General features: G+C 42.1%; 1 protein-coding gene across 1 annotated transcript in view; it reads right to left on the minus strand.

The window, feature by feature from the left end:
- Positions 1–14,657, minus strand: part of LOC115458066 (dual oxidase 1-like) — a 287,347-nt gene that overhangs the window by 219,276 nt on the left and 53,414 nt on the right. Inside the window, exon 6 of the mRNA XM_030187873.1 lies at positions 4,558–4,759. Coding sequence (XP_030043733.1) covers positions 4,558–4,759 — 202 coding nt within the window. The remainder of the gene's footprint in view (positions 1–4,557; positions 4,760–14,657) is intronic.

A 14,657-nucleotide genomic window follows, 5' to 3' on the forward strand; every position in this document is an offset into this window, starting at 1 on the left:
GCCTGGTTGAAGAGTCAAACTTTCACCTGCTTCCTGAAGTAGAGATAGTCTTGTGTTAACCGGAGCCTTTATAGGATAAGCACACACTGAGGCATCTAAAAAAAGTGCCCACTTATAGAATTGCCTTGCAGACACTCAGTTGAGAACTATGTGACTGGAAAAGGAAAGGGGAGGAGATAGATGTGAACTGCATGCTCAGTTACCAAGTAAAGAAGACTAGAATAAGGGAGATATCTCACAGGCAGTCACACACCCTGGCTGGCATCTGGGACATATCATTGGCAGTGTGGACAGGAATAACTGGACAGATTGGATGGATCAATTGGTCTTTTATCGCTGTCCTCTCATGGTACTGTGGAAGCCTTAAAGAATATTGTAATATGCCCCGTGATGTGCACGGGAAGGATCGTTTATAAAATTTTAAATAAAAATAATTGGAAATGTACGGTGTGAAGAACAGAATGGTATCTATTTCAAGAATTATTGCTACTTTAAATTTCTTCTGCAGTAAAATGTGAAAGTAATGCAAATACAGAGCATACTCTGATCCATTTGACTCATTTGTGCTTACTGACTCTTCAAGAGCTATTGTGTTTCTACAGAGTAGGGAAACAAGAAATATTATGTTACTTCTTCTTATAGGTTTCTTGCATTGACCAAATATGTATTATCGAGGAGGGAAGATTTCAATGTAGGCTACTGTTGGGATGTGTCATTTTACCACTAGCCCATGCTATTGTAGCACAGGTCCCATTTTATGCAATGAGGCCTAGTTACTATTAAATTGGGTTAACAGTAACATTTCATGTCTTAATGGTAGCCCATGTTGATAACTACACCCTCCTGAGTACTGTATAATATGTAAAAGAGAGATGGCAACAAAACAAAACAAAACAAAACAGGATGAATTCATGGTAGGCAGGCAAAGAAGATGAGAGGTGGATGAAGAAGAAAGAGGTGTGTGTAACAGTATTTTTGGACAGGGATAGGGGAAGGTTCAGATTTTAACAATGCTGTGGAAAAAGCAGTAGAAGAAATAATGTGAACAATGACCCATCTTGCTCTGGTTCTTTCCATTTATCTCCTTGTTGACTTTAACCTCGTAACCATATTTAAATAGAATCAAGACTGCCTCTAATTTACTGGGAAAATTTTTCATGAACTCAGCCTGGATTTGAAAAAGGTCAGAATAGGATCACTCTGTCCCTAGCCCTATCCAAGCTTAGTAACATAGCCCTATCCAAATATAGTAATATAGTAGATGATGGCAGAAAGAATTGTACGGTTCATCCAGTCTGCTCAACAAGATAAACTCACAGCATAAGGTATGATGCAATACTACATATTTAAACTTGATCTTGATTTGTCCTTGCCATTTTCAGGGCATAGACTGTAGAAGTCTGCCCAGCACTGGCTTTGTTCTCCAACTTCTGAAGTTGTCATCGAAGCCTCACTCCAGCCCATCCAAATCTGTCCAGCCATGATCAGGACACAGACCGTAGAAGTCTGCCTGGCACTGGCCTATCTATACAGGATCAGGGCACAGACCGTAGGAGTCTGCCAAGCACTGGCTTTGCTTCCCAATTACTGGTGTTGCACTCTAATCACCACTAAGCTTCTTTGGTTCCATGCTTTCTAAATAGGATTCCTTTGTGTTTATTCCACACATTTTTTAAATTCTGTTACCATTTTCATCTACACCACCTCCAGCAGGAGAGTATTACAGGAATCTACCATCCTCTCCATGAAAAAGTACTTCCTGACATTATTCCTGAGTCAGCCCCCTTGCAACCTCAATTCATGTCCTCTAGTTCTATTTGACTGTCTGTATCATATTATCCCTGTCTCTCCTTTCCTCCAGGGTATTCATGTTCAGATCCTCAAGTCTTTCCTCATATGTCTTGTGACGCAAACCCCATACCATTTTCGTTGCTAAACAAAGGAAGTCTTTGATAAAACGCCTTCATAGATTCATTAGCCTACTGTAACACATGTTGCAAGGATGGATGAAAGCTGTGTCAAAATCAGTTATGGAATACATAGACAAACATGGTTTAATGGGACAGAGTCAGCATGAATTAGCCAAGGGAAGTCTTGCCTCACCAATTTGCTTCGTTTCTTTGAAGGCATGAATAAACATGTCAATAAAGATGAGACGGTTCATGTAGTATATCTAGATTTTTAGAAAAGTTTTGGCACAGTTCCTTATGAGAGACACCTGAGAAAAAGAGTCATATGATAGGAGCCAATGCTCTGTTTTTTTTTTGTTACATTTGTACCCCGCACTTTCCCACTCATGGCAGGCTCAATGCGGCTTACATGGGGCAATGGAGGGTTAAGTGATTAGGAATTAGTTATTGGACAACAAAGGGTAAGATTAAATGGCCTTTTTTTCTTAATGGAGGAGGGTGAATAGTGGAGTGCCATAGGGATCTGTACTTGGACCGATGCTATTTAACATATTTATAAATGATCTGGAAATTGGAACAAGTAAGGTGATTAAATCTGCAGATGTGACAAAACTATTCAAAGTTGTTAAAGGATATGTGTATTGTGAAAAACTGTTGGAAAATCTCAGGAAATCGGAAGACTAGGCATCCAAATAGCAGATTAAATTTAGGGGTGAATTCTATATAGGATACCAAAAAAATTAGTGCCAAAAAATTACTATTCTATAAACTGTCAATTCACTAAATATATAAAGAGGTTTGTACAATTTAGTTTGTGGGTGTCTCCCAATCATAAACAGTTAAATCAATAGGAACCTCAAATCTCCTGACAGGGCTAAATATCAATGTATTAAACATCCACTGTCTTATATAGGAGTCTGTTGATATCATTGGTTCCTCTAAGGGAAAAAAACAGGAGAAAAACCAATCATTGGCAAAAACTCACTTAAATCATCCGTTTTTCTCACTTTAAGTGAGTTTTTGTGCATGATTAGTTTTTCTCCTGTTTTTTTCCCTTAGAGGAACCAATGATATCAACAGACTCCTATATAAGACAGTGGATGTTTAATACATTGATATTTAGCCCTGTCAGGAGATTTGAGGTTCCTATTGATTTAACTGGTTATGATTGGGAGACACCTGCAAACTAAATTGTACAAACTTATTTATATATTTAGTGAATTGGCATTTATTAAGTTTGGACTTCCCTGTTTAATATAGAGTTATTCTGTAAACTGCACACAAAGTTAGGGGCGGTTTATAGAATAGCTCTTATGCCCAAAGATCTGCCTAAATTTAGGCACAGCCATTTGCACTAACTGAAACATGGTGCAAATCTTTTTGGGGATCTTGCCGGGTATTTGTGACCTGGATTGCTCACTGTTGGAAACAGGATGCTAGGCTTGAAGGACCTTCGGTCTGTCCCAGTATGGCAATACTTATGTACTTATATGCTTATGTATGCCCTTGAGAAGAAACATACCCTGCTTGCCTCTTCATCAGTCTGCTGGCAGTTTGCTACAGTTCACTGAAATCTGTTTTGTAATGAACTGATTTTCAAATATTTTTTTAAATACATCTATACACAGTGTTCTGTTCCCATATTCATGGTAGTAGGCTGCATTATTATGTATATTTAGTATGAGCATTATTTGTATTTGATTGCATTGTCTGTGTATAGATAGCACTGTGTACTAGGGCTGCTAATCCTATAGTTAACAGTTTCCTGTGATTGACTCCTTATGAGTTTTCCCTATTGGCTCTTATTTGGGCCAGTGCCAGCTCTCCCTCTCTCCCCCTGGGGGCTATGATGGAGAGTCTCAATATTCCTAGCATACCTTTGTGATCAGCAGCTGTTCTAGGGGCTGATCCCTCCTTAATTTACTGTGATTCTATCAAACTTCTTTACCATTTTCCCAAGGTTTCCCACACTTTTCCCATTTGAGTTTTACAGCTTTTACTCTCAGCTGGGGTGAGGTTCTGCCCATCTCCTTGCCTCTGACATGGCAATGTTTATGTTTATTTAAGTATTTATATACTGCCTTTCAACAAAACAGACATGGCGGTTTACAATCTCAAACAGAAGCAGAAAGGAACTACAATAAACAGGACAATAAAAAAAGTAGATAGCATTTCGAGTTCTGCTGCTGACAGGTAGGTACTGACCCAGGAATCTGCTTAGTTGGCAAATGCCTAGGAAAAAAGATATGACTTGATAGAGTCCGAAAACAGGGATAGGACAGCTCAGCCCAGCTAGCTGAAGACTCTGTTAGCAGAAGGCAACAATTCTTTCCAAGCAACTGAACTGTAATTTGATTTTTTTTTTATTTGCTATGATTGCTACATTAAAGAAGAGCTGGATTAAGAATTGAGAGCCTACTGGTGAAGTTCTTACTTGGGAATGGTTTATGCTGGCTGTTGAAGCTTTGTGACCATCACCTTGCCTAGAACCGCACACACAACCCAAAGTGCACAGACTACTAATTGTTGAATACACAAGCTCTAGTTTTCTTTCAACCAATATGTATGGCAACACTGCTGAAAGGCAGCACACAATTTCACAAGGTTATGACAAATCACAGCATGGATGCAGATGCCTTATACTTACCATAAATCCCTCTGTGGCCACGCTGCCCAGTTGAGGGGTCCGGTGCTTTCCATATTAGAACATTGCCATTTGTTTCTTTAGGAAAGAGCGGATCAGATCCAGAAGCCAGCATCCCTCCAGAAAAACTCCTCAGGGCATCACTCCAGGAATGGGAGGAACCATAAATGGAGCTTCCATCGATCCAGGCTGTCACTGAGTTTATCTGCAGATATAGTCCAAGTCAACAAGCAAACGAATTCATGTTTTCACCATACCAGGCACTTCTAATTAAAAGTCCTTAATCCTGCCTTTACCTTTTATTTTGTTCTTTAATGTGCTAGTCAGGTGTGTTTAATGAAGATGTAGAGAAGAGGCTTATGTATTGGAGGCTCGTTCTCCTGGCTAGAGTGCTGTCAGGATACAAAGGGCAATTCAGAAAAGCCATTTACCTAAAATTGTGACCCTTTCCATAGGTAAGAGTACACAAGGGGTTAACAGCATGTGCACTTTTACCTGTAGGAAGAGCGGTGAGGTTATGTTGTGGGAAGTTTTTGCATTCTCAAAATTAAGCATATTGGAGGCATTTCCATAATTTGGCACCTCAACGTAGGCTCTACAATAGGGCATGCTTAGTGCAAATTCTGTAATGGCATTTAGGCCAAAACTTAGGCAAGACCCCTTACACTATGTCAATGGTAAGTGTGAACTGTGGCACCTAGGTGTGCCAGGTGACATTCGTACCTGATAGTATTCTATTACTTATGCACGTCACATCTGACCATGTTTATACCCAACCTGGAGTAATGCCCTATCCCCCTAATTCTATAAAGATTATGCTCCTAAATTTATGCTCCTAAATTATGAGCACAATCTATGCTCCAAAATAGATTACACTCATAATTTAGGAGCATAAATTTAGGAACGTAAATTATGCTTATAAATTTAGGAGCATAAATTTAGGAGCATAACTTTTATAAAATAAGACCCTATCTCCTTAATTTTATAAAGGCCCTGTTTACTAAAGCGTACTAGCATTTTTAGCGTGCACTAAAATTAGCACACTTTAAATGCTGAAGACACTCATATATTCCTATGGGTGTCTTTAGTGTTAGCACAGACTGTTTAGTGTGCACTAAAAGCACTAGCATGCCCTTAAGGCAGTTTAGTAAACAAGGCCATAAAAGTTGCAAAAATTTGCACAAGTAAATTTTGATTAATTTGTGCATGCATTTTAATTGAATAATGAGCCAATTAGTGCCAATGACTGGCTTGTGCATGACCGGCTAAATTAATATTCAGATGCAACTGGCCATGGATTAGCTGATAAAGATAGGAAGGATAGCTATTTCTACGGTCTTATTTATCGCTAAACCAGGCTGGGTCCATCTGAATATAGGGACGTTTCCGGACTCTGTCCTCGGAAAGTCCCTCCCCCTGACATGTCTGGACTGAAGTTCAGGGCTAACCGGTCATTTTCAAAGCCACTAACCAGGTAGTGCTGCTGAAAATGACAGGATAGCTGAAACAAGCAAGTTAATCGGTTGGTGGCTGTTCCCTGCCAGTTAACTGGCTTTGAATATCAGCTGGTCTAAGCCCAGATTCTAGTACATTTTAGTAAAAGACCAAAGAAAGATCTACTTCCTTCATAAATTTTGATGGTGCTAGATCAATCAAGGATCAATGAAAATCTCAAGGGTAACTAGTAGATGCATGCAGTTAATTAGACACCAATGAATGCATAAGATTGTCCCTGTAAAGGAATGATCACTTAAGCAGAATAAGCCATTCCCTTGGTTTATTTCTGACTACATGAAGTGAAGAGGCAGAGGAGGCAACCTGAAAGACTATGGTGTAAGATACAGATTCAGGCTGATGAATACGCAATCATCTGCATTTACATAATGCAAAGACTAAGGATGCCAAAAAAAGCATATTTGCTATTAAGATTTAATAATGTGCTTCTAAGCCTCTAACATGTTCGCAGTGATGAGAGAATTGCAAGCATATATTAAATCCTTAGGTAGGTGTGTTATCCCTTTTAATGCCAGAGAGCTGACTGAGTTTTACAAACTGATTAGCTTTGAATACACTTTCAAACACCACTGGGAGCTGTAGAATTCTCTCTTCCAGGCTTAATTGATTTTGAACTTTTAACACTAGGAAGCACAGAGACTATTGCAAAAATGATCAGACCAAGTGGAAGGGGTAATTCTATGAAGAAGGCACCGGGAATTTTTATTATTATTAGCATTTGTATAGCGCTACCAGACGCACGCAGCGCTGAACACCTGATACAAAGAGACAGTCCCTGCTCAAAAGAGCTTACAATCTAAATAATACAGACAAGACAGTTACGGGTGAGGGAAGTAATGGGTAAGAAGGGAGGAAGGGACAAGGGGAGGGCAATTGTGGCTAGGAGCTAAAAGCAGCAGTGAAAAGGTGGGTTTTCAGCATAGATTTGAAAACAGGTAGAGATGGAGCTAGACGTATAGGTCCAGGAAGTCTATTCCAGGCATAAGGTGCCGCGAGAGAAAAGGAGTGAAGCCTGGAGTTAGCAGTGGAGGAGAAGGAGGATGACAAGGGAGACTTGTCCAGTGAGCTGCGTTCACAGGGAGGAATGTAGGGAGAGATGAGAGCGGAGAGGTCATGGGGGGCTGCAGAGTGGATGCATTTAAAAGTCAGTACGAGAAGTTTAAACTGAATGCGGAAGTGGATAGGGAGCCAGTGAAGTGACTTGAGGAGCGGGCTAGTGTGGGTATAATGATTCTGGCGGAAAACAAGTCGTGCCGCAGAATTTTGGACAGATTGGAGAAGAGAGAGATGGCTGATCGGAAGACCAGTGAGAAGTAAATTGCAATAGTCCAAGCAAGAGGCGACAAGGGTGTGGATAAGGGTTCTGGCTGCGTATTCAGAAAGGAAGGGGCGAATTTTGCTAATATTGTAGATAAAGAAGGAACAGGTTTTGGCGATCTGTTGAATATGGGCAGAGAAGGAGAGAGAGGAATCAAAGATGACTCCAAGGTTATGAGCCGAGGAGACAGGGAGGATGTGAGAGCCATTAACAGAGATAGGGAATACAGGTAAATGAGCAGATTGTGCCATATACAGTGGGGGAAATAAGTATTTGATCCCTTGCTGATTTTGTAAGTTTGCCCACTGACAAAGACATGAGCAGCCCATAATTGAAGGGTAGGTTATTGGTAACAGTGAGAGATAGCACATCACAAATTAAATCCGGAAAATCACATTGTGGAAAGTATATGAATTTATTTGCATTCTGCAGAGGGAAATAAGTATTTAATCCCTCTGGCAAACAAGACCTAATACTTGGTGGCAAAACCCTTGTTGGCAAGCACAGCGGTCAGACGTCTTCTGTAGTTGATGATGAGGTTTGCACACATGTCAGGAGGAATTTTGGTCCACTCCTCTTTGCAGATCATCTCTAAATCATTAAGAGTTCTGAGCTGTCGCTTGGCAACTCGCAGCTTCAGCTCCCTCCATAAGTTTTCAATGGGATTAAGGTCTGGTGACTGGCTAGGCCACTCCATGACCCTAATGTGCTTCTTCCTGAGCCACTCCTTTGTTGCCTTGGCTGTATGTTTTGGGTCATTGTCGTGCTGGAAGACCCAGCCACGACCCATTTTTAAGGCCCTGGCGGAGGGAAGGAGGTTGTCACTCAGAATTGTACGGTACATGGCCCCATCCATTCTCCCATTGATGCGGTGAAGTAGTCCTGTGCCCTTAGCAGAGAAACACCCCCAAAACATAACATTTCCACCTCCATGCTTGACAGTGGGGACGGTGTTCTTTGGGTCATAGGCAGCATTTCTCTTCCTCCAAACACGGCGAGTTGAGTTCATGCCAAAGAGCTCAATTTTTGTCTCATCTGACCACAGCACCTTCTCCCAATCACTCTCGGCATCATCCAGGTGTTCACTGGCAAACTTCAGACGGGCCGTCACATGTGCCTTCCGGAGCAGGGGGACCTTGCGGGCACTGCAGGATTGCAATCCGTTATGTCGTAATGTGTTACCAATGGTTTTCGTGGTGACAGTGGTCCCAGCTGCCTTGAGATCATTGACAAGTTCCCCCCTTGTAGTTGTAGGCTGATTTCTAACCTTCTTCATGATCAAGGATACCCCACGAGGTGAGATTTTGCGTGGAGCCCCAGATCTTTGTCGATTGACAGTCATTTTGTACTTCTTCCATTTTCTTACTATGGCACCAACAGTTGTCTCCTTCTCGCCCAGCGTCTTACTGATGGTTTTGTAGCCCATTCCAGCCTTGTGCAGGTGTATGATCTTGTCCCTGACATCCTTAGACAGCTCCTTGCTCTTGGCCATTTTGTAGAGGTTAGAGTCTGACTGATTCACTGAGTCTGTGGACAGGTGTCTTTCATACAGGTGACCATTGCCGACAGCTGTCTGTCATGCAGGTAACGAGTTGATTTGGAGCATCTACCTGGTCTGTAGGGGCCAGATCTCTTACTGGTTGGTGGGGGATCAAATACTTATTTCCCTCTGCAGAATGCAAATAAATTCATATACTTTCCACAATGTGATTTTCCGGATTTAATTTGTGATGTGCTATCTCTCACTGTTACCAATAACCTACCCTTCAATTATGGGCTGCTCATGTCTTTGTCAGTGGGCAAACTTACAAAATCAGCAAGGGATCAAATACTTATTTCCCCCACTGTAGGTGTCTATGTGTGCATATATGCTTGTAAATGGCGATATACCAGTTATGTACTATTCCATAAAATGATTACTAAATGTGATGCGGCATAGTTTGAGCAGAGTCTGGGCACGAAGTTGTGCTCTTAGGGCCCCTTTTACTAAGCTGCGTAGGCACCCACATGCGTCCAATGCACACAAAAATGGAGTTACCGCCTGACTACCGCGTGGCTCTTGCGATAATTTCTTGACCACTTTGGGATTGGTGGAAGTGTACTTAGTTGGATTAAGGGTTTTCTTTCATTCAGATCCTACCATTGAAACAGAATTTAAATTTATCATCTTCATGGAATGCAGCTTGTGGAGTTCCTCAAGGTTCACCACTTTCCCCTACACTTGTCAACATAATGATGATCCCATTGGCTAACGCCCTATCCAAATTATGCTTAAATCCATTCACATATGCTGATGATGTTACAATTTATATACCTTTCAGACAGGATTTGGCTGCAATCACCAATCTTATCAGCTCAGGCCTTTGTACAATGGACACATGGGCTAACTCATTTCATCTGAAACTAAATACTGAAAAGACTCACTGCCTTATACTGTCATCTCAGCACAACAAATATAATCCTACCACTCTTAACACTCCATACTATTCCCTACCTATTTCGGACAATTTAAAACTTCTTGGGGTTACAATTCATGGGCATCTAACCCTGGAAACCCAAATCAATTGCACCACTAAGAAAATGTTTTATTCGATGTGGAGACTTAAACGCATAAAACCTTTCTTTCCTCGAAAAGTTTTCTGCAACTTAATACAGTCAATGGTATTAAGCCATCTGGACTATTGTAATGGAATCTATGCAGGTTGCAAAGAACACCTAGTCAAGAAACTTCAGACTGCCCAGAACACGGCGGCAAGACTGATCTTTGGCAAATCTAAATTTGAATCCGCCAAGCCCCTTTGTGAACAATTACATTGGCTTCCCATTAAAGAACATATTGCCTTTAAGATCTGCACCCTGATTCACAGGATCATTTATGGTGAAGTTCCCGGATACATGTTAGATCTGGTTGACCTACCACCCAGAAACAGATCCAGTTCTACCCGTTCTTACCTAAATTTACATTATCCCGATTGCAATGGCATTAAATACAAATCAATCTACGCCTCCAACTTCTCCTACATAGGTACACAACTATGGAATGCGTTACCCAAATCCATAAAATCAACCTGGAACTATCTAAATTTTAGAAAATTAATGAAGACCATCCTGTTCAAGAAGGCCTACTCCCCAGACTCAACCTAACCTATCTATTCATGGTTCTCAGCAAGATTCTCTGACCTTATTAACTTGTAATATACAGTATATTCATCTTTTGTTACCTTTGCTGTTTAAATGATATGTATTTGTTTATTACCTTACTTTTACATTGTTTAATTGTACTTTTCTGTATTGTAGTCTTCCCTACGGTTCTATGTAAGCCACATTGAGCCTACAACTAGTGGGAAAATGTGGGGTATAAATGTATTAAATAAATAAATAAATTTCATTTTTGGCGTACATCCGATATGCGAATCTGAAAAAAAAAATTTTTTTTCTGGCGTGCATAGCAAATGCACACCAAGTGGAATCTGACGCGCGTAGGTCATTACCGCCCAAATTCTTTACTGCTAGGTCTATGGCTGGCGGCAAGGTCTCAGACCTAAAATGGATGCGTGGCAATTTTGATTTTGCCGCACGTCCATTTTCGGGGGAAAAAGGGCTTTTTTACAGGTGTACTGAAAAATGATTCTGTGCGCACCCAAAACCCGTGCTTACACTACCGCAAGCCATTTTTCAGCGTGCCTTTTTAAAAGAGCCCCTTAGATTATAGAACACTATAATATACTCATTTGTGTAATAAACTGTTTATTGTTTATTACACATTTGCTATACCACCTGTTCTGGAGGATAGGTCTAGGCAGTTTACATACTAATCAAGAAAGCAGAAAAGAACTCCATATTCAATAGAATAGAGGCAGGTATAAAGGGCATTCAAACTGTCATTAGGTAGGAGGAAGGACAAGTCATATAGGGATCCCGGATGCAACGGGGCCCATCTCTCCACCCAAGCCCGCCTTAATAAAGTAATGTGTTTTCACAGACTCTTAAACTGCTCGAAAGACATCTCAGCTCAAAGTACAGATGGAAGATTGTTCCATTACTTCGGGGCTAAGAAATAGAAAGCTGTGTGTTTTGTGGATTCTAGGTGGGCATCCCTAGGGCGCAGTAAGACCGTGTGGTTAGAGTTTATGAATCTCAAGGATCTGGAAGAGGTGTAAAGCCAAATATGGTGGACCATCTGAGAAATAGGTCTTATGGACCAGGCAAAGGATCTTGAAGAATATATGAAATGAAAATAGAAGCCAGTAGAGATGGAGGAATAAAGGTGTAATGATGTGATTTTCTGATTTAGGTGCAATCATTTACACCAACTCTTTGGCTAGTGTAAGTGACCACTCCTGAATTCTAGACACATATTTGACAAGTGACACCAGGATTCTATAAAGAATGTATATCCTTTCCTTTCCAAACTAGGCTATAAGCAGGTGCATTATGGGTGCCGTGGCAATTGGGCGTGGAATGGGCAAGTTGTGGGCATTTCTAAAATCTATACGCATTGATATAAAATACACCCAGCCTGCATATAACTTAGGCATCGGCATTTACACTGTTTTACTTGGTGTAACTGACCATGACTAAATTTAGGCACACTTTATAGACAACACCTGGGTGTAATTCATTTTGGAACTGAATTTTTAAGCGTGATATATAGAATCTAGTCCCAAGTGGTAATATTCAGTCGACAGTCAAGATAGCTGGCTATCTCACGCTGAATATTGGCACTTAGCCAGCTTAAGGCTATTTAACTGGCTAGGAGATGTTCCTGGCTGGTTAAATAGTTTTAAATATCGGCCGGATATAAGTGTATATTTACCTGCAAATGTGCCAGCAGGGTGCTTAAGTGCTGTTCCGTAATAATGTGCTTTATACAAGGAGGGCATCCACATGGGCGGAGCATGGGCAGGCCATGGGTGGGGCTCCCAGTTACACTCAGAACTTACAGAATGTTCTGAGTTACATGTGTTCCTGCTGCGCTTATGCCAGCTCTGTAGCCGGTGTAATTGTGAGCACCTAAATGTTAGGCACGCCAATACCAGGTTAAACAATAAGCTCTCAGCACACATCTTGGGGGGGGGGGGGGGGGGGAGGGGGAAACGACTGAATGGTGTGACCAGTTGTCGATTTCTCTCTATGGGGCCCTTTTACTAAGGTGGCTACGTGCATCCAATGCATGCCAAATTGGAACTACCACCCGGCTACAGTGTGCCCCAGGTGGTAATTCCATTTTTGACGTGTGCCCAAAACACGGGGTAGAAAATATTTTCTATTTTCTACCACGTGGGGCTTACCCGGCGGTAATCAGCAGTTTACATGAGCTGCCACTCACAGCGCAGTTAGTGTGTGAGACCTTACCGCTAAGTCAATGGGTGGCGGTAAGGTCTCAGCCCAAAAATGGACGTGTGCTGGTTTTAATTTTGCCGCACGTCTATTTTCAGCCACAAAAAAAGTCTTTTTTCCAGTCATGCTGAAAAATTGACCTGCACGCATCCAAAAGACGCACCTACACCAGTGCAGGCCTCTTTTAGGTGCACCTTAGTAAAAGGGCTCCTTAGTGTCTTGACAGACAAACTGCCCTCTAAGTTGTCATTATGCAAAATAGGGCTCTTAGAGAATTTGATATTCTCTTTCTTTTCGAGCTGTAAACATACCAAAATTACTGGTTGCTTGTGTAATCATTCTGCAAGTGAGACTTATAGCGAGTATGGGAATGAATTTTTACTCCCTTTATAGTTTTATTTGTGTTATATGAGAAGGTATGATAGAGGATCCCTTGATGGGTGGGAGTGTAGGATTAATATTTTCAATCTGTTTAAAGGGGCAATTATATAAACTGATGCCCCAATTTAGGCACCCGAATGTCATGACCTCAGCACCAATTCTATAATGGCATCCTGGCACCAAGATTCCATTATAGAATACTAGCGTAATGCCATCATTGGTGAATCCATGTCAATGGCAGGCATAAGTTGGTATGTTAAACTAGGTATGTAACTAGGAGAAAGGCCCATGTTCTGACCATGCTCTTCCCAGGTGGACATCCCCTTACAGTTAGGTGCTACCTTATAGAATAGTGCCTAGTGCACATGGAGGGGCATAATCGAACGGGGGCGCCCATCTCTAAGGGCGCCCATCTCTGAGGACGGCCCCATAAAGGGGCGGCCCCGACCGTATAATCGAAACAAGATGGGCGTCCATCTTTCATTTCGATAATACGGTCGGGGCTGCCCAAATCTCAACATTTAGGTCAACCTTAGAGATGGTTGACCTAGATGTTGAGATCGCCGACTTTAGAGATGGGCGACCTCGGTTTTTGACGATAATGGAAACTGAGGATGCCCATCTTGAAAACGACCAAATCCAAGCCATTTGGTCATGGGAAGAGCCAGCATTTGTAGTGCACTGAACCCCCCTCACATGCCAGGACACCAAGCGGGCACCCTAGGGGGCACTGCAATGGACTTCACAAATTGCTCCCAGGTGCATAGCTCTCTTACCTTGGGTGCTGAGCCCCCCCAACCCCCCCCAAAATCCACTACCCACAACTGTACAACACTACCATAGCCCTTAAAGGGTAAAGGGGGACACCTAGATGTAGGTACAATGGGTTTGTGGTGGGTTTTGGAGGGCTCCCATTTACAACCGCAAGTGTAACAGGTAGGGGGAGATGAGCCTGGGTCTGCCTGCCTAAAGTGCACTGCAGTACCCACTAAAAACTGCTCCAGGGACCTGCATACTGCTGTGATGGAGCTGGGTATGACATTTGAGGCTGGCATAGAAGCTGGAAAAAAATGTTATTCGATTTGTTTTGTTTGGGTGGGAGGGGGTTGGTGACCACTGGGGGAATAAGGGAAAGTCATCCCTGATTCCCTCCGGTGGTCATCTGATCAGTTCGGGCACCTTTTCGATGCTTTGACGTTAAAAAATATTGGACCAAGTAAAGTCGGCCAAATGCTCGTCAGGGACGCCCTTCTTTTTTCCATTATCGGCCGAGGACACCCATCTCTTAAGCACGCCCCGTCCCGCCTTCGGTACACTGCCGACACGCCCCCGGGAACTTTGGTCGCCCCCGCGATGGAAAGCAGTTGAGGAAGGGCCAAGTCGGCTTTCGATTTGGCTGACCTTGAGAGAAGGGTGCCCATCTCCCGATTTGTTTCGGAAGATGGGCACCCTTCTCCTTCGAAAATAAGCAGGATAGGTGCCCAACTGTCAATTAATGGTGCCTTAGACTCATGTAAATGGTGTGTACCTCTAGGTGTCAGTTTATAGA

This window comes from Microcaecilia unicolor, chromosome 1 (assembly GCF_901765095.1).
Source record: "Microcaecilia unicolor chromosome 1, aMicUni1.1, whole genome shotgun sequence".
Lineage (NCBI taxonomy): Eukaryota > Metazoa > Chordata > Amphibia > Gymnophiona > Siphonopidae > Microcaecilia > Microcaecilia unicolor.